The sequence below is a fragment of the Stegodyphus dumicola genome, chromosome 11 (assembly GCF_044657685.1).
Source record: "Stegodyphus dumicola isolate Sdum_Otavi_A_Nest chromosome 11, ASM4465768v1".
NCBI lineage: Eukaryota > Metazoa > Arthropoda > Arachnida > Araneae > Eresidae > Stegodyphus > Stegodyphus dumicola.
The window spans coordinates 118164809-118186359 of record NC_140778.1 but is presented as its reverse complement, the minus strand read 5'-3'; the positions used below and the strand labels follow the sequence as shown (position 1 = coordinate 118186359).

General features: G+C 34.4%; 1 protein-coding gene across 7 annotated transcripts in view; it reads left to right on the top strand.

Moving 5' to 3' along the window:
- Positions 1-21551, top strand: part of LOC118205862 (uncharacterized) — a 238591-nt gene that overhangs the window by 177441 nt on the left and 39599 nt on the right. For all 7 annotated transcript variants that reach the window (XM_085827135.1, XM_085827138.1, XM_085827136.1 and 4 more), the window contains 4 exons: positions 5082-5192; positions 6576-6695; positions 11099-11206; positions 11312-11419. In XM_085827135.1, the coding sequence (XP_085683261.1) occupies positions 5082-5192; positions 6576-6695; positions 11099-11206; positions 11312-11419 (447 nt within the window). The remainder of the gene's footprint in view (positions 1-5081; positions 5193-6575; positions 6696-11098; positions 11207-11311; positions 11420-21551) is intronic.

The following is a 21551-nucleotide window of genomic DNA, read 5'->3' as shown; positions in this document are numbered from 1 at the left end:
TTACTTTATTAGTATTTACAAAGATATAGGAAGAATTTAATCGATAGAAGGAGTTTAATTACAAGTACGCTAAGGGGCGTTAATTTCTGCTTACGTTCGTGTCTGACAATACTGTCTCTCTGGTTTATTCTATATCTGAGTTCACTTCAGTTTATAAGGGATTAAAACTGCGAGAGGCTGGCTCAGCAGCGACATCCTCCCACCTTGAGTTCTGGAGGAACTCAACCTACTGTCGCGTATGTCACAATTGCAGTCTATGAACAGATTTCACAGTTCGTCCCCTTCTAGTGACTGTGAACTTCATTGAAATGTATATGATATTGAAATGTATACCATTGAAATGTAAACAAAATCAGAATTTAAAATTAATGTAATGTTTAAACGTTTAGATGTCCATCATTATAATTCTATAATTGAAATTAATGTATGTAATGAAACGTGTCGAGGTCCATTATTATAATTCTATTGTTGCGTGCGTACCGGATATTTACGAAATGAATGCACAAGACCGATGAAAAATCAACAAAATTTATTATTATTACACCAAAAATGCTTAAATCTCCTCAGATATTCGTGCAGTATTATAAAATCTCACAGTAGTTATCTTTTGACTACTCAAACGTTCGAGAACTTAATTCAAAACAGCTAAAGAAATCTAGTCCGCGAATTCTCTAAACAAACTCTTAAAACAACAGCAAACTAAGTAACTACAACGAACTGAGAGTTTTCCTCCTTTTATAAGATTTTAAAATCGCGCGCGAGAATTTTCTAGTACTTTCTCGAAATCAAAAAGAGATACTTCTTAAATGTTACACGCACGCACTCTTGTATTTTCAATTTTCCGGCTTAGCTTTCTTTCAATATTCGTCACGCGCTGCACTGCGCGGCAAATAAAACCATTTAATTTACAATTCAACGAACATTAGTTATTTAAATACCAAATCCGTAACACTGCCCCCTTCCCAAGGACTGATCGTCCCGAGCAGTACAATCCTTGTACAGGAAGCCAAATTTACAACTGTGGCATAAATGCAATAATAAGCATTACATTACAATAACAAAAAAAAATATGAACAATAAATGCAATCAAATACTAAATACAAACACATTTAGAAACAAAAAGGACCATGGTCTTACACTATTTACAATTATTTACATTACGATCTACGACCATAGTAATGAGTTAACCTGTCGTAATGAACAACTTTAGGTTTAGAGTTCGAAGACTCACGTATCCGAACCACGACGTCATTCAGCCTGTTTAGGACTGTGTGCGGACCATCCCAATGTGACAGTAATTCAGGCGTGACTCCTTTTCGTCGAATCGGGTTCCACAACCACACTATGTCTCCTTTGTTGAATCTATGTCCAGTAGCTCTCGTGTTGGTCGCCACATTCACTCGCTTTCGTGCGGAACGGTGCATAACTTCAAAACGGGCCTGGATATCTTGGATGTGTTCCTCAGGCGATGAAGGCGCATCCGTATGGCGATCAAACAGGCGGTCACAAGGCAGACCGAAGAGCATCTGGAATGGAGAATAGCTGGTAGTCTTGCGTTTCTTTTCGATCCTAGTATGATTTCGGCAGCTTCCCGAACTGGGTCTTTCGGACAAGGCGTCGAAATTTTTAGGCGAGGATCCCTGTTGAGGATGGATAGTCATGTCATCAGATGCTGAAATCAGTTTGTTGTTTTTCAAGTCTAAGGAAAAATTGTATTTCGTTAAAAAGTCCAGTCCGAGTATGCATGGATCTGTAATATCCGCCACATATACCGTGTTATGGTAGGCGGCACTTCCAAACGTGATGTTCACGTTTAACTTCCCAGCTATCTCGATCTTGTCAGCAGACGCAGTCTGAAGGGTAACACAGGATGTCGTCCAAATAAGTTTATATTTAAACTCTTCAGCTACATCTTTCCTAATGATGGTAACATTAGCTCCTCTGTCAATGATCATATTGCAAGGAACTCCATCGATATTTCCATTTATGGACAGTCCGTTACTGTTGCCACTGACTGTAGAAATCTTAAGCGCTTTAAAACGGGTTTTTTCATTATCTGGAAACCTCCGTTCCTCGATATGGTCATTCGTTCGTTCCTCGATATGTTTCCTGCGTCGTTGCTGGGAAATCCTCTTATTTTCCGTACCCTGGGGTGTTCTGCAATTCCTTCGTTCGTGGCCTTCAGCTCCACAATTCCAGCACTTTGGTTTCTTGTCATTCCTTTTCCATCTCCTGGTATTTAATTGCCTGTTCAACTCATCTGTTTTATTTACCGTGCTCTGGGGTATTCTGCAGTTTCTTCGTATGTGGCCTTCAACACCGCATTTCCAGCACTTCAGGGTTGTTTCTTCTCACCAATATCCCATGTCAAAGCATTCAGTGGTCTTGTCAAATCATCAGTTTTAATATCCGTGCCCTAGGGTGTTCCGCAATGCCATCGTATATGCCCTTCAATGCCACATTTCCAACACCTTAGAGCCACTTTGTTTTCACTCGTACTCTGTATCAAAACATTGACTTCTCTGGCTAAATCATCTAAACGAGCCATCAGTTGATCCACTGGCTCGTGGACTCGCACAGCTCTGACTGGGTAGCGATCTCTACGAATTGCTTTCTGGGCTGCCTCGAACTTCATGGCGTACAACAGAGCGCTTTTCAAATCTTTAACATCCTCCATTCGCAGTGCTTTCTGTATTTCACTGTCCCGGATGCCATCGATGAAATATTGCAGGGACAGGATTTCTCTTGTTTCTGTCGGGCACTACAAAAAGGCGTGATGTGATAGCCTTTCAACATCCGTGGCGAGCTCCTGAAGTGTTTCGGTGGGCTTCTGCTGACGGGAATTTAGTTGAAGCCTGCTGTAGTCTTTTAAACACTTTTCTCCGAAGCGCAGCTCCAATGCGCCAGATAGAGCTTCAAAGTCTAATCTCTGGTTTTCGGGAAGAGTCTGCAGAATATCCGCTGCGTCTGCTCTCAGTGAAGCGGCGAGATGACAGGCCTTAGCTTGAGAATCCCACCCATTCGCATCCGCCACTGTAGAAAACTGTGTTCTATACACTTGCCAAGAGGTCTTCCCATCATATGTAGAAAGCTTCATAGAGGGACGAGCAGGCATGGGTAAAAATTTAAAACCATCACTATTGTTCCCTGCCGTCGCTACGAATTTCTTTAAATATCCAATTTTTTGGCTACTGCAGAAACCCTATCATCAAGTTGTTGTTCGATTTGGTGTTGGACGGCACAAACTCTTCCTTCAAGTCGTTCCTCCACAGCAGAAACTCTCCCTTCTATTTGTTCTTCGACGGAGGAGACTCTTCAATTTCTCCAACCTTACTTTCGACCGAGTCTCTTCTACCTTCTATAGCCTCGAATTTGTTTTCTATTACGTAGGTAATTTCTCTTTTCATTTCCCCTTGACCTGCTTTCATCTCGTCTTTAAGATTTTCATCTCCTCTTTAACGAATTCCTGTCCCGCTTTCATTTCTTCCTGTCCCGCTTCAATCTTTTCCTGATTAGTTTCCTCTCTTCTTTCATTTCTCTTTAAACGAGGCAAAGGCTGATATCAACTGCCTTAATTACTCTTCCATCGCTCTTGTTATTGGCATTCGAACCCCAATCCTGACACCAAAAATTGTTCCGTGCGTACGGGTTCGTTACGAAATGAATGCACAAGACAGATGAAAAATCAACAAAATTTATTATTATCACAACAAAAATTCTTAAATCTCCTCAGATAGTCGTGCAGTATTATAATATCTCACAGTATTTATCTTTTGACTACTCAAACGTTCGAGAACTTAATTCAAAGCAGCTAAAGGAAGCTAATCCGCGAATTCGCTACAGTCAACAAGAGCAGTTTTCTAAACAAACTCTTAAAACAACAGCAAACTAAGTAACTACAACGAACCGAGAGTTTTCCTCCTTTTATAAGATTTTAAAATCGCGCGCGAGAATTTTCTAGTACTTTCTCGAAACCAAGAAGAGATATTTATTAAATGTTACATGCACGCGCTCTTGTATTTTCAATTTTCGGCTTAACTTTCTTTTAATATTCGTCACGCGCTGCCCTGCGGGGGAAATAAAACCATTTAATTTACAATTCAACTAACATAAGCTAACATAAGCTGTTTAAATACCAAATCCGTAACACTATAATTAAAATTAATATATGTAATGTTTAAACGTGTCCATTACTATAATTCTATAATTAAAATTAATGTAGGTAATGAAACGTGTAGAGGTCCATTATTATATTTCTATAATTTAAATTAATGTATGTAATGTTTAAACGTGTAGATGTCCATCATTGTAATTCTATAATTAAAATTAATGTATGTAATGTTTAAACGTGTGTAGGTCCATTATTAGAATTCTATAATTTTTGTAGTTTCAGAAAATAATTTTAATGGTGAATGAGATTTGTATTATTTCATTAAAAGGAAGATCTATGAAAAGTTTTTCGAAGTCGTAGCAATTTCGATTTATTTTTCGTTTATTAATTATTTCATTGATCATTTTGTTATTTTTAATGATCCAATATTTACCTTTATTTAATTTTTGACATGCCTTTATTGCCCAGAAAGCAATCTGTTGCTTCCTTTGGTCTTGTTACTGGTCATGATTGCCTTTCAAAACATCTGCACCAAATGAACCGATTGTGCAACCTTCATGAGGAGATGGATACCTCACATCTGACTGGTAGCCCCGCGCTTAATGCTGGGAGAGAGACGACAAAATATTTCTTCGTATAGAAGTTCACTTCACTTATTATCTGAAATAATTAGAATTCACTTAGAAAGATTTTAAGAATTAAAAAGAGAAAACTGATTATTTTTAAATATATTTTCATTGATTAGGAACCTGAGCATTAGACTTTCTTATTTAGCGTCAAACACGTGATTTAATTTAAAATGTTAAGTCTAATTACAAAACTGCAAAAGGATAAAACGATAATGGGACGGGAACTCTGATCTACAATACTTAACGTTATAAATAATAATGCATTTCAAAGTAATAAATGTGTCTTTCATTTAATAATCTTATGCGTAAGGTATTAATTATCAATATTGGCTTTTCCGCAGCATGCGAATGTGGCAAAGATTCAAACTGCACTTTTGAAGGTGGGTGGTTCAAAGATACCAAAAGCTGCATTTGCAAGAAAGGGTACAAAGACGTAGAAGGCATTTGCAAGGGTAAAGAGTTTTATTTTATCTTTATTCATTGCTTTACAAAGTACTTGTATATAAAAATATTTATTCATAATTACAATGGTTTAAGGTTTATATTATACATTAAATGAATATGAAACTAGACTCATAGTGTGCCGCTCTGCTGTTACAATATATTATTTTTATTTCGGTGTATAAAGTTCTTTCGAAAATTACGTTTCTGATGTTCGCTGATGATGATCCTTATATGTTTGTAAATTGTGCATTTTTTTATTTAAAAATGAATGAAATATTCTGTTCTTACCTTCCGGTTAAGATTTTTATGCTTTATTTAACCTGCATGCTATAGTTGTAGATTTATCAGCAATTTAGAAGTTATTTAAGTTATTATTATATTATTTTTGCCGTGTGAGACCAAAAGTAAACTTTCAGTTTTGTGCACTGAAGAATCTGTCCTCTTGTCCGCTGGCCGAATTGCTTGTTTTTGCGTAGACAATTGTTTTTGCGTGCAAGCTTAATTATAATTTTTTTAACTCTATTCAGTCTTTTATGCTTTTCTATATCTTTCAATTTTTAATGAGGATACTTTCAATTTTTATTATTTTAGCCTTGCCGCAAATTGAGAACTGAATTAATTGAATGAGAAATATATTTCTAATGAAATTAGCGGATATAAGTGTTTCATATTAACAAAAACTACTGTCGCCAGTCTGTTTCGGACAGAGAAGAATGTTTACGGGTAGCGCTTGCGCATTAGGAAAGCGGTGCTGAATCGTCTGTGAAAGACTGTTTATTTTTCATTTGTTTAATTTCTTTTATACATCGTTTTAGATTTATTATAGTATTCGAAGAGAACGTGTGGCAAAGATTAGGTAATTTTTCAGATGATATAATTTGTGTGTATTTTGAATTATAAAATGTAAGAAATGTAAGGCTGTTAAGTGAACCTTGTCGCTATGGTAAATAAATATAGTGAATTTTAAAGAGCGCATTTATTCTATTGTGGTTTATGCGCTATCGAAGAAGTAGAACTCAATAAGTTTAAATTAAATGCAGGAAAAATTGCGTTTCCGTACAAGGAAGTCACGTGATGTGGACATTAGATTTTTGAATTTATCATGGGCTCCCACGCTTTCAGTTTTCGCAGTATAAAATAGCAGATGAATTACGTAACTAAAATTTTTAACTATTATTCCCATTAAACTATATAATAAATTATTTTTCTGTTTTTAGTGCATTAATTATTATACCCATTTTAAATAAAAGCTGATCGTATATAAACATTTTTAATTATATTTTATTAGGACATCAGCATGATAACTAAAAACTAATATTTTGCATGAGAAAAATCTCCTGATAATTATGTAACTTATTTTTCCTAAATATATTATTATTCTATGTTTACAGGGCCTTGCTCACCTAATCCATGCATTAATGGAGGTACCTGTTTGGATATTCCAAATTCTTTCAAATGTTCATGTTTAACTGGATACACCGGGGAAATATGTGATAAAAGAATCACAACAAGTAAAATATTCAATTTTGCCTTCCTTATTATTCTAATTTTCGGTTGTTTTTTCCTGATGCCAAAAGCTTTAAATATAGAATAAATATCGAAATTAAATTTCCATTAAGGGTTTGTTAGTGGTATTAATAATTAGAATAATGTTAACTAATCCAAGCCATGTGTATGAAGCTCTCATTTTCTCAACATAAATTGAATTAAAGTTAGACATTAAAAGCAAAGATATACGTTCTCTTTTTTTTTTTTTTTTTTTTTTTTTTTTTTTTCAGTATAAAAGTTATTATTCGTCATGTAACTGAGAATATTTTGGCCTGACACAGGTTTATGTGTAGTTTCTCGAAACGCATTATATGTTACTTCATTGAAAAACACTCACAAATAAAGGCTGAAACTTACATTAAGAACAAAAGCTTAACTAAATACTATATTACATAGTTACCCCATTAAATAGCGGTAACTATGTAATATAGTGTGCTAGTTACCACATTAAATGCATTACTTAATGACAAGTTTATCTGACTAAAAAAGAGAATCTGCTTAACATTGTATTGAAACATTTTACCTATGCTTGCTGAAATCAGCATGCACAGATAGTATTACTTTGTTTACTTTCTTGATCTACTATTACTTTGTTTTAGGGCCCTCCAGCGGCCGAGCGGTAAAGTCGCTGAACACTGATAGTTATGTCCGAGGTTCGAATCCCGCGAACGGGCTGGCTGCATGGGCGTTTTCGTGGTTTTCCCCATGTGTAACGTGTATACGAGCCATTTTCCCTTAGAAAGTCCTCCACGAAGGCATCCCTCCCCTTAGGCAGATAGCAGTAGTGTGCTTTGCCGTAATTAAATAAACCAAAACTTACTTTGTTTTATTAAATACTTACGATCTTTCTATGTGATTTGCCGTACTTATATTGAAACTTCAAGACATAATTATGCGTATCTTTAATCACTGCTTTCATATCTATAAAACTTGGCCTTAATTAGTAAATTAACATAAATTCCTGGCAACTATATCGACTTCAAACAGACCATATTTTTTTTTAATACTGAGGAACATATAATAATTAATATAAAAATGAAACCATCCAAATTCTATTTATGATCTTTCTATGCGATTTCCTGTACTTGAGCAAAAAGTTCAAGACATAACTATGTATGCCTTTAATCACAGTTTTCATGTCTAAAAACTTCGAGTTTTGATAATAGATACAGTTTCCACAGGTACAGTAACCAAAGGTCCACCTATTATTTGTAAATTTCACAAGCTCAAAGTTGAACAAATGCTTAAAGAAATAGTTCATTAAGGAACAACTAGCATTAGGTTATCAGTTATTTGATGTTATTCTAAATTTCCGAACTTTTATTTTCCTTTGATGTGTATTAGATTAAAATACTCTTAAAAGGATACAGATTTAAATCGCTTGAAATGCGGTCAGTCATTTTAAATAACTCTCTATGCAATTGAATTTCAATAATTTATAGGCTTTGAAATCCTAGTGGAGGAGAAATCATTCTTTTCAAATGAAGGTTACTAAGGTAGCACTGAGAGAAGAACTACAGGCTCTCTTGATGATATGAAGCTATTTCTGAGCTTATAGTTTGCTACCTATTCATCGTTATTTTATACATGACATTGCTATGTTAATTTTTCCAATGTATTAGATGAGAAAAACAGCAGATTAAAATGTGATAAGACTTACACAAAAGAATTTCAGAAGCAAAATGTTTGGGAATGTAACACAAAATTTAAAAAAATACTTTTCTAATTATTTAATGCAATAGTTTTAAAGGTTGCTTTAGAAACTGCTTTAGATAATAAACAGAAAATTATATTTTTTAATATCAAAATAAAATAGGTATAGAGACTGCTCTGTATATGCATTTAACTTGCGTATTTAATTATAACTGACTCTATATTAAAAAAATCATAGTTAATCAGTGTCAACTAAATTAATATTGCAGACAAAAAAGTACTAAACCTTTCATTCCCAAAACTGTTTTATATTTATAAATATTTTCTTATAAGAAACCTTAATTAGAAATTTTATAAGATAATTTCGAAGAAATTAGTTTTTATCCTATAGCCGACCGCTATAAAAATTGACATAGTGAAAGCTTTTAAATTTTTCAAGTGTAGTTTAAATAACTCCAAATGCTTAAAATAATTTTAGTTTAATGAGTGTTCATCAGAACCCCGAATTAACCAGGATTAAGCATTCGTTTAAAATATATTAAATTTTATAAACAATACCATACCGTCAGTCACAGTTACGTGCAGATGGTATAACACAGAGATCAGGAAATATGTAGCTGAGATGTGCCAAACCAATCTACTAATATGATACAGGATGAAAAGTGGATCTATTTAATAATATAGATACTATTCAAGTTATCACGGATCATGGTAGATTCCCGGCCTATTTAAAACGATTTAATCTCCAGGGCAATTATCAATGCTTGGCTTGTGGGAAGTACGGAAATGCAGCTCATTTTATGGAAGAATGTAAACTGACCGAGAGTGTGAGGACGAGATTTGGAAAAATAAATGAACAAAATGTAATTGAAAAATGAAAATTCTTAAATAGCTATGCAACAGAAATTATGAGGATTGTGAATGAAAATAAGACTATCATAGGAATAGGACTTTAAATATTTTAATCTTTTATTTATTTATTTATTTATTTTATTATTATTATTTTGTTGTTGTTTTTCTGCGTCGCGTGTGCTGCGTTAACCATGAGGCCGATTACTGTCGGCCAGGAGGGTTGCAGCATACTCGTAAAGTAAACTAAACTAAACAGGATGCGGCACCGTAGGAAATAATTGAAACCGCGGAGTATAAAGTCTGCGGAATCTTCATACTCCTTATTAACAATTCGATTTCCGAGGTAATGCATTGCAGAGTTAAGGAGTAGAGGTTAAGAATAAAAATTTATAATTTTATTATATATTAATAATGCATCATTTAAAGATATTTAATAGCATAAAAATAAACAACATAAAATATAACTATAAATAAAAATTTAAATTGTACATATATGTATTCATTCAAATGTATTCATTCAAATCAAAAATAAACAACACAAATTAGCAATATAACAATATTGCAACATAACAAGGCCAGCAACATCATTCACTTCGGTACACAGCTGGGCATTTCGTAGCAATACTTTCAGTTCAGCACTAAGCAAATTTCGATGAAAGCGAATATGGAAGACTAAATATTCTCGTAAATTAATTCCATGCACCTATGAGCGTAAGTGAGTTGTATTAAGTTACGAGAAAGTTCGATTTAGTAGGTTCGCAATGTATTATATGACACGACACACGTTTCTTCGTAATCATTCACTTTAAATGTTAATTATTATTTCAAGAACACAGGTTTTTGTTATAATATTAATACTTACCATGTGTTTTTGATTCAGAAATTTTACTTTTTTAACTTAAAGCGTTATGTAATATACATAAACTATTTCAGTGAGTAAATTATTACCATACTGCAGCAGATCTTGGAAATATAAATGCTTGAGTTTCGCTAATTCGCAGATTTTCATTTCTTAAGTATACTAGAATATGTTTTGGAACTTTGCCGCAATTTATAGAGTATTTTTAGATGGAAAACTCTATTCCAGAAAGATCCAAAATTAAACATGCCTAGAATAATCCAGAACAGTATATTAACCCTCAAAATGGCAAGAAAGCGAGAGAATGGATTAATACTTAATCCTCGAAGATTCACATTAATATTTTGATCAGCGCACAGCACTTTCAATAAATTTATCGAATGCAGCTATGTGGAATGTTTTAATATCAATACAATTTTTAACAAATTATTCTGATTCTGTTTTATACTTAGTTATATGTAAAAGTCAAACGTATAGAAACAAAAAATCTTACTAATTTTCAAGAACACATGTGACTTGGAAACTTAGTTATCTTACAGACCTACAATAAATGCAAGGACCATAATAGAATAAAAAAGAATATTTATTAATATATCACAATTTCAAATAAAGAAAAATGAAATCAGGGCCTCATTCGATTCAGAAAAATGAAGTCTGAGCCAGAACTAGCTGCCAGGAAACAGCAGATTAGCCATAGCGAAGTGGTTATTTATAATGTTAGTAATTAGTTCTTCCCTCAGTTTGTATTATAAGCAGCTGAAATAAAAGCACAGATTAAATTTAAAAGATGAGAAATCTGCAAATTTCGTATAATATCTACAAATTCCACAATGTGTAAATACTTCCATTGAAAAATAGATAACTGGGTCTTTAAAGCTAAAATTTCACAATAAATTATTTTAGAACTGCACATATTGAAACTTTTCCAAAATTAAACTATAAAGATCGTTTTGGGGGGAGGAGTATGAATAAATTACTTATTCCCATTTTCCTCTTTTCCAGATCCCTGTGTACCGAATCCATGTAAAAATGACGGTAAATGTTACTTAACCACCACTGGATATTACTGTTCCTGTAAACCTCCATATTCCGGAGAAAGCTGTGAAAAGAGTAATTATTTCAAATGATTTTTTTTTTTTTGTTTCTCATTAGAAAATACGTTTTTATACAGAATTTATGTATTTTGGTTTTTATGTATTTTGGTTTTCATCTTAGATCTCTGCGAACCAAATCCGTGCCAGAAGGGTGGAAAATGCGAAACAGTTAATGGAATCCTTAAATGCAAATGCAGGAAACCATATTCAGGAGACTTTTGTGAGAGAGGTATCTATTTAGTAGTAAATTATTTAGAAACTAGAAATTGTGCTTGCATGTGTAAATAAAAATAAAGTGTATAAAAAGTTTATTTATTGACTACGATAAACTTTATTAAATCCTTTAAAGATTTAGTATCTTTCTAAAATCCGAACTTTCTTTGCATTATAAAATCCAGAAATTAAATTCATCGTATAATATTGTCAGCACAGATTGAGATGCACCTACAAAAGCCCCAGCTAAGGAAATAATGGGTAGAGAGGTTTCTTCTTTTAAAAATATAATAAAAAAACTAATTAAAATTATAACTTTTATGTTTTTTGCATACCATAGCTTAAAGTTTCACAGTATTGACTTTTCTGGTATATTTTCATACAGTACGGACTTGGTCCTACATTCTTCCAAGCGTGGCTGGGTACAGTTCATCACGAATTTTGGAATGTGATTCAGATCTCTCTGAGTGAAATTTTTAAAGACTTCATGAAATTTAGAGGTCATCTTCACCTGAGTTTGCCAACAAGGACTCCTCTTTCTTCTTAAAATCAAGCATTAAACCTGTACACATTAGGTTAATTGGAAATGCCGGAGAGATGAAAAATTAGTAATCGCCTTCGTCGGTAATCGAACCACGGACCTCTGGAATACCGGCCAAGCGTGCAGAATCAATACATTACGAAGGCACGCTAGGAAGACGGGAGAAATACTTCATAAACCAAATGCCTAAGGACAGAAGGATTATCTGAATTAAAGATGTCTCTCATTTTGCAAATCTCTATTCTCCTTCATGCCGCCCAGTCGGTATAGTGGTTAGGAAAGCTGACTGCGATACCGAAGGACCTGGGTTCAAATCCCGGAGAAGACATGGTTGTAACTATCCGTCTCTTCTTAGGAAAGGCGATGGTGGTCCACCTAATAGGTGCCTCAATAATAGAGACCACTACATCCGGCATTCTATAGATTAATGGACTGGGTTAGATTTGTCATTGTTCACAATCTGGCATTGGAAAAAAAAATTCACCTTCACTCGAAGCTGCACAAAAATCTGATTTTCATTCTTGGTTCCTTCTGTACCAATGCTGACAATCTAATCCGTAATAACCGTAAGCAAATGATACCGATTTCCTAAATTGGACACATCTTAAGTTCCTTGAACCTCCATATGTCCTGCAAGAGTAACTACAGTTTCATAGCTGCAACATATTTTTGCTATAAATGTCGTTAGAAAAATAGCATGAGTCTTTGAGCCTTGTTCTCAGGCTCTGTATTCATGAATTCATTAATGGTAACTGCGTCAAATTATATTTAGGAACTTTTGCGAAATATGCATAATTTTAATATGAAACGACTTTCAGAGTCGGATATTTTTCACTGAATGCGTAAGTAATGAACATTTTAACAAAATTTTCTCTTAAAGTGATGAAGTTATTTCCTATCTCTCTTTTTATCTAGATCCTTGTACATCAAATCCTTGCAAGAACAATGGGAAATGTGGTGTTACGAGCGCAGGTTGTTGCGATGTAAAGTTAATGAACTCGATACACATCCTAGTTTTAAAGACAAAACTATTATTAAACAATTGCACAATACAAGCATAAACAAGAAAATGACATATAACACTTATAAGTACGAGAACAGAACAAAAATAGTGAAAAATAGACAGCATTGCAGCTGCCTTGCGAATGCGTTCTTCTGAGTCTGTTCTTCTGAGTCTTCTGAGTTCTGTTCAACTGAATTAAATGTTCTTTGGCATAGTTCCAAATGTGAAAGAGTCGGGTTGAGTTGTTCTGTTCCGGCGCACCGGAACACAGGTTATAACTGTTTCTGCAGATCTCCGTACTCAGGGCCAAACTGCTAGAACGGTAATTTTTCAAACATTATATTAATTACTAATTTAAGGACCCAGGTTATAAGAACATGGTGATTATTTTACATTTCTTTCTTCCAGTTTGTGGTCTCTGTAGAACAAAACTATTCAAAAGTGGTGGGAGATATAAATCTATTTGCAGAGTTTTTAGTTGTAGTTGTCTGAATCTATATTTTTCTAAAAATTTGATCAATGCATAATTTGAAAAATTGCGTGAAAGAACATAAAGATTATTACAAATAATTTACTATTTACAGTATTAATGCATGGAACGATGTCCATGGTTAATTAAAATTTCTGTCCGTCCCAAGACAGTTAGAAAAACACAGAAATAATACATTATAATTAGCATAAAAGCTATTAACTATTTATTTGTATTTCAAGTGGTATATGCTAGAGAATAAATTCATTTGGTTACCTTATAAGGTATTTCTCCCACTTTCCTAGCGTGCCTTCGTGGTGTAGTGGTAATAGTGAAAAATAGACAGCATTGCAGCTGCCTTGCGAATGCGTTCGTCTGAGTCTGACTGTTCAACTGAATTAAATGTTCTTTGGCATAGTTCCAAATGCGAAAGAGTCAGGTTGAGTTGTTCTGTTCCGGCGTACCAGACTCCCACCCTATCAGGCATTAGTCCTGATATATGGGCAAAGGTGCTAATTTATGAATGTTTCTTTTAAAAATAGAGCTTTTAGTTTTAACCGTGGCTACACGAACCAGTCCGTCAGCACCATGATGAAGTTCGACCACTTGTCCTAGTGGCCAAGAACCTGGAAGATGACCATCATCTAGTAACAGGACGATGTCTCCAATTTTTGTATTCGGCTGAGTGTCCTTCCATTTCTTTCTGGTTTGGAGAAAAGATAGATATGCTTTGGTCCATGATTTGCAGAAGTCCTTCCGCATCTTTTGAAGGAGATCCCACCTATTCCGTATATTGGCAGGACTAGTAAGAGGTAGTTAAGGAGGGGATAAGCTCACGTCTCCTGTATGAAAATGTGAAGGAGTGAGAATATTAATGCAATCAATGTCAGTATTGTTTACACTACATAACGGACGAGAATTTAAAATGGCTTCTATCTGAGCCAATAGAGTTGTCAATTCTTCGAAAGTAAGTAGCGTTTCACCTATTACTCTTTTACAGTGATATTTGTTTGATTTAATTGCGGCCTCCGAAATGAGGAGTTGCTGGAGGTATAAAGTGCCATTCTATTGATGCTTGAGTTAAATGATGAGCAACGGCTTCGTTCTTAGGAAGTGAAGCCCACAATCGTTGTATTTCGCTGAGCTTTCGATTAGCCCCAACGAAGTTTGTTGCATTGTCGCTGTAAATGTGACTTGGAGCTCCTCGTCTAGCACTGAAGCGACGCAAAGCAGCTAAAATTGCATCAGCGGTTAAATCGCTGACTGCCTCGATGTGTAGTGCCTTAGTAGCGAGACAAATAAATAGAGCAATATAACCCTTGGTTGATTTTGCTCCACGACCCTTGTTGAATTTGATTGAAATAGGACCGGCATAGTCCACTCCGCGTTGAAGGAAGGCCTCTCGAGTGTTACTCGATGCTTAGGTAGATTACCCTAAGAAGCTGAGATGCGGTGGATGCTTTAAATTTGAAGCATTTGATGCATTTGTGAACACATTTATTAATGAGCTTTTTTCCACCTATTATCCAATATGATTGTTTCATAATGTGGGACAGTAATGAAGCACCAGCATGTAAATAAGTCACATGCTTTTCTTTTACGATGAGCTCACTTATCTTGTGTTTAGCAGGTAGAATCACTGGGTGCTTTTGATTAAAAGACAATTCTGAATTTTGTAAACGCCCTTTCCACCCGTAAAAGACTGTTTTCATCTATAAACGGATGGAGGGAGTGTAGCTGACTTTTCCTAGGCAACGATCTTTGATTTTTAATGCATTTTAGGTCTTCATTAAAATAATCTTTCTGAACCCATCGAATTATGATTATTTCTGCATTTTTAGTTTCCGTGTAAGTGACTAGAGAAAAGGAATCAGTTATAAGTGTTTGACATTTGTTATTGGTTTTGCACTTATTGATGAATCTTAAACAATATGCTAAAATGCGTATAATCTTAGAAAATGATGAATATTTTTTAAATAAATCACTATATAATTCATTTGATGTAGCACTATGAAATGAAAATATAGGATCAGATCTTTGTTCAGCTTTAATTAGATCCTTGATTTCTTTGGAAGCGGATTCCTCTTTGGCCAGTGAGACGAATCCAAAAAAAGCCAACTTGAGCCATTCTACCACAAGGTGCAATTAGGAAGACATTTGGGATCAATAACACGCGAAGCGATATCTGCTGGGTTCTCTCTGGAAGGTGGTGTGTGGTGTATTTAATTATGGCAAAGCACACTAGGGCTATCTGCCTAAGGGGAGGGATGCCTTTCGTGGAGGACTTTCTAAGGAAAACTGGCTCGTATACACGTTACACATGGGGAAAACCACGAAAACGCCCATGCAGCCAGCCCGTTCGCGGGATTCATCTTTGGAAGGGACATGCCTCCAGTATTTTGTTGGAAGTACTTCGATTATTTGAGACGTCCGGTTTGCAACAAAAGTCTTCCATTTACGGGGATGTGCCGAGAGCCAGGAAAGTACGACTTTGGACGTACGACAAGCGTAAACATCAAACTTATATTTTTTTGAGAGTGTTCATGACTGCACGATATAACTTTGAAAGCAAATGAGCACTGCATAGTTCCAATTTAGAAACAGATACTTGTTTGATAGGTGCGACTTTAGTTTTAGAAACTAAGAGAGAAACCTTTATTTCATTTCCGTGTATTTGTTTGCAATATATTGCAGCAGCGTAAGCAACTGTTGAAGCGTCGCAAAAGCCGTGCAATTCAAATGTGTCACAGGAAATAAGCGTGACACGCTAAGAACGGTAAAATGTTCAACTGCATTGAAAGATTTCTGGGTACAACTCTAATATACGCCCTAATTTCACCAAATGTGGCGATATGTGTTCTGCGCTGGTTTTTGGCGCGATTGCGTGTTCTATGGCAACCTTGTTGACGTTGAAAATCTTTTGCTGGAGCTCGTTGGCTCGCCTCTGTGTCTGAGAAGATGGGAGGGAAAGATAAAATGGTAGTTGTTGAATGGTAGTTGTTAAAATGGTCGGCAAAAGGAAATATGATTGTGGCTATCCTGTTGAGGGGTAGTGGGTATTTGGAAGTGTGGAAAGAGGGTCTGGGAGATTATTTTTAATGGCAGTGCATGATAGAAGTAGGGATTTGTAATTTTATTTATTTGTGAACCATAGTATAAATTTTCTGGATAGTGTGTCTGGCTGTCATGTAAATACGATAGTGATTACGTGGCGGCATGTTAAAGGCGGTATGAAATTTATATTTCTGCTATTCGAAAACTCATTAATTCATGGTAAGTGCATTTTGTTTTATCCTTGTTCTTATTTTGTAGAATAATATGTTCATTGGTTCTTTAGTATGAATTTCTGTCGTTATTGTTGTTTTTTTAAATTGTTTGAAATTTATTTTAGTTTATTTTGTTGTTTAGTGTCTAGACTGTACAATTCGTAGATGTTTTTTAAAGTTGAAACAGAACGCTGTGTACATGGTATTATTTGAAATTTATTGTTGTTATGTTATTTTATTAAAGCGAGGAGTGCGTAGATCGTAGATTCCTTCCTTGCCTAAATTGTGCAATTCGTAGAATTTTTTTTAAGTTTAAACAGTATGCTGTGTACATGGTATTCTTTGAAATTTATTGTTGTTATGTTAATTTATTAAAGTGAGGTGTGCGTAGTTTGTAGATTCGTTCGTTGCCTACATTGTGCAATTCGTAGATGTTTTTTAAGTTAAAACATGTCGCTGTGTACATGGATTCTTGTCAAATATTTTTGGTTAGAAACTTTACGTTTTTGCTATCTAAATTTTTTGTTTTTGTTTCGGATTTTTAGCTAAATTGTGTGTTCAAAACGTAGTTTTTGCATGTGCGAAAACCACGTTTTTGGAGACATTTTAGGCTAAAAGTTCAAAATGTAGACAAAAAATTTAGATAGTAATATGGCAGCGTGAAGTTTCTCGCCAAAAATATTTGGGCGCATATCAGAGTAGTTCCAATTTCTGAAATTTAAACAAATCTTCAGCAAGACTTTGTGGAATAGGAGAATCCCAGTCCCCTTTTGTAAGCCAGAGCTTTTGATAAAAAATTTTCAATACAACAGTACATGGTGAAATTAATCCCAATGGATCGAAAATACGTGCTGATTGAGACAAAATGTGTCTTTCTGTCAGCGGTGAGGTGAGTGCAAGTGCGGGTTTGAAAATGAATGTGTCTGTTGAAGAGTTCCAAAATAATCCTAAGACTTCGTGCTCTCCTTATCATTAGGAATTATTTCTAAATTAGTGTCCGTTGAACAACGTTCTTGAAATTCTGCAAGAAATGCATTTGAATTAGAATTCCACTTTCGTAGGTAGAAACCGTACGTTTGTAAAACATTGGTAATTTCCTTACAAAGTGATATTGCATCACTATCGGTACTTGAACCAGATAGCAAATCATCCATGTATACATCGTGTAGTAAAGTATGAGAAACAGCACTATTTTGTGAATAATCTAGTGCAATTTGCTTAATGAACCTAGTGGCTAGGAAAGAAGCTGGAGCTAAACCATATGTTACGGTGTTTAACTTGTATGTGCGTATTTCTTCGTTAGGATTAAACCTCCAAAGTATTTGTTGGTAATTCTGATCCTCATCGGACACTAAAACTTGACGGTACATTTTCTCTATGTCTGTTGAAAAGACTATTTTCGGAAATCGAAAATTAAGTAAAATTTCGAAAATATCTCGTTGCAATTTAGGACCAACACCCAAGATTGAATTCAATGATTTACCGCTGGAAGTTTTACATGAAGCGTCGAAAACGACTCTTAATTTGGTAATTGTACTAGACGGCTTGATCACTGCATGATGGAGAAGGAAATATTGCTCATTCTGAAATCTATTTAAACAGTTTTGTGTTACCAATTCCATATGACCTAAATTTTCATATTCATGCATAAAATCCTTGTATTGGTTTTCAAATTTCGAGTTTTCCTTAAATTTACGTTCCATAGCATATAATCGAGAAGGTGCAGCTGGTTTTGAATTACCTAATTCAGATTTAGATTTTAAAAATGGCAACTTCACAACAAAACGACCATCTGAATTAATTGAGTAATTTTCCTGAAAATGCGTTTCAACAAATTGTTCTTCAGATGATAATACAGTGTCAGTTGAATTTGGTACTTCTTCTAACTCCCAAAACCGTTTCAATTCTTTATCAGTATTTATTTCATAAATATGCAAGTTTGAAAGTTAATTTGATTTCGTTTGAGATTCCTGTAGTTTTCCGGATATGAGGAAAAAAAATTGAGTTTTGAGCAATTAAATTATTAGAACAAGTTATTTGTCCAGGAAGTAAAATAGAAAACAAGTAGTCAGATCCTAGAATAATATCTATCTTATCCGGAATGTGAAAATATGGATCAGCTAACTTTACATTTTTCAAATGCGAAAAGTCTTTCTCATTTATTTTTTGGCTTAAAAGCGCAGCAGTTAGTTTATCTAATACAAATGCCTTAATTGGCATTCTCACTGATGTATCATGAATTGACATCAACTCGATTTCAACGCAAACTTTTGTAACTGCGACTTCTGAGTTAGCTAAACCCTTGACAGGAAAACGCGCATTTTTTCTTTTAAATCCCAATAAATTAATACAAGATTCAGATAATAATGTTGATTTGGAACCACTATCACAAAGCATTCTAATATTACGTTTTTGACCCATCGAATCAATTACATTTACATACGCAGTTGGCAATAAGCCAAAAGTTGTCTGAACGCTATTATTTTGAATTACAGTTTCGTTTTTGTTTTCATTCGTAGACGCAATGTCTGGTATTTCATTCGCGGTTGGATTCTTTCTTTGCTGTTCTGACTGAAAACTGCTCTCAGAAAGAGACGCAGATGTGGAATAACCTTTTAACTGATTTTCACACAGAGTACTATGATGCAATAACTGGCAATAATGACAACGATGTGGAGACATACATTCAGATTTTTTGTGCTGACTAGATAAACAATTTAAACAAAGATTATTTTTCCTAACAAATTGATTTCTTTCTTTGACAGTTAGTGCTTTAAATTTGGGGCATTTGAAAAAAATGATCTGATTTACACATAGTGCATTTGATACTTTTGTCAACAGAAAATCTTTTAACACTAGGTTGAGTTTTTCCCTTTCTTTTTCGTGGAAAATTTCTAAAGAGGAACATCTATCATTTATAAATTGAATAAACATTTCAAAAGTAGGAAATTCCAATTTTGCTGAAAATTCAGACCATTGTTTACATGTTTCGTTGTCAACCTTCTGTAATAAAATATAAATTAGCCAAACATCCCTTTCATTGGCTTTGGGATCAATAGATTTTAAACCTCTGATAATATCATCAGAAGTATCGGAAATTTTTCGCAAATTAATTGAGTTTGCATTAATTACACAAGATTGTTCCATGAAAGGTTTTATTAGTGATGTGACAATTTGCTTTTTCTTATCATACCTAGATAATAATTTTCCCCAGGCTTCCATATAACTATTTTCTGAAATGGGAATATGTTTAATAATGGAAGCTTGTTCATCAGTTAATAAACCCTTTAGATATTGAAATTTTTGAATGTTGCTTAAATTTTCATTGTTATGCACTAATGATACATATAAGTCCTTGAAAGACATCCAGTTTCTGTAATTACCGTTAAAAGACTGCATATTTATTCTCGGTAATTTAAAATTATTAGCAGTATTTGTAGTACTATAACCTGGCATTTGACGTTCATTAACATTAGTAACTTGCATATTAACAGTAACATTTAATTTCTCAAGTTCTTGTTGTAGTTTGGCTTTGGTTTCATAATATTTTTTCTCAAATTCTTCCATTTCAGAACTTTCCGGCGGAAGTTCTGCGTCTGCCTTGTCAACATCAGAATAAATGCTTTCAATTTTTTTAAGTTTTTTCATTAAATCGTGTTTTTTGAATAACTGCTTATCATCATTAATGAAATTTGAAATTCTGGTAAGAGCAGCTTTCGCTCTACCTCTATTAATTTTTGCAATCTTAACCTTGTCTTCCATTACGACGTAATGGTGCAACGAGGAAAACCAAAGTCAAACTTGTAAAAAAGGAAAAAAAATACTTATCTTGCTTGGTCTTTAAATGAAGTTCGATGCTAAATGTATCCAGTAGTATCCATTACTGTACCGAATGCAGCGTTGCAGTGCTGACGAAACCGAAATCAAAAGTCCTTTAATCTCACCGGTGCCTCGAAAATATTATGTTGCGATGTAAAGTTAATGAACTCGATACACATCCTCGTTTTAAACACAAAACTATTATTAAACAATTGCACAATACAAGTATAAACAAGAAAATGACATATAACACTTATAAGTACGTGAACAGAACAAAAATAGTGAAAAATAGACAGCATTGCAGCTGCCTTGCGAATGCGTTCGTCTGAGTCTGACTGTTCAACTGAATTAAATGTTCTTTGGCATAGTTCCAAATGTGAAAGAGTCAGGTTGAGTTGTTCTGTTCCGGCGCACCGGAACACAGGTTATAACTGTTTCTGCAGATCTCCGTACTCAGGGCCAAACTGCGAGAATGGTAATTTTTCAAACATTATATTAATTACTAATTTAAGGACCCAGGTTATAAGAACATGGTGATTATTTTACATTTCTTTCTTCCAGTTTGTGGTCTCTGTAGAACAAAACTATTCAAAAGTGGTGGGACATATAAATCTATTTGCAGAGTTTTTAGTTGTAGTTGTCTGAAACTATATTTTTCTAAAAATTTGATCAATGTATAATTTGAAAAATTGCGTGAAAGAACATAAAGATTATTACAAATAATTTACTATTTACAGTATTAATGCATGGAACGATGTCCATGGTTAATTAAAATTTCTGTCCGTCCCAAGACAGTTAAAAAAACGCATTAAAGAGAAATAATACATTATAATTAGCATAAAAGCTATTAACTATTTATGTGTATTTCAAGTGGTATATGCTAGAGAATAAATTCATTTGGTTACCTTATAAGGTATTTCTCCCACTTTCCTAGCGTGCCTTCGTGGTGTAGTGGTTCTGCACGCTGGGCTGGTATTCCAGAGGTCCGTGGTTCGATTCCCGGGGAAGGCGGTTGCTAATTTTTCATCTCTCTGGCCCCCAAAAATCTTC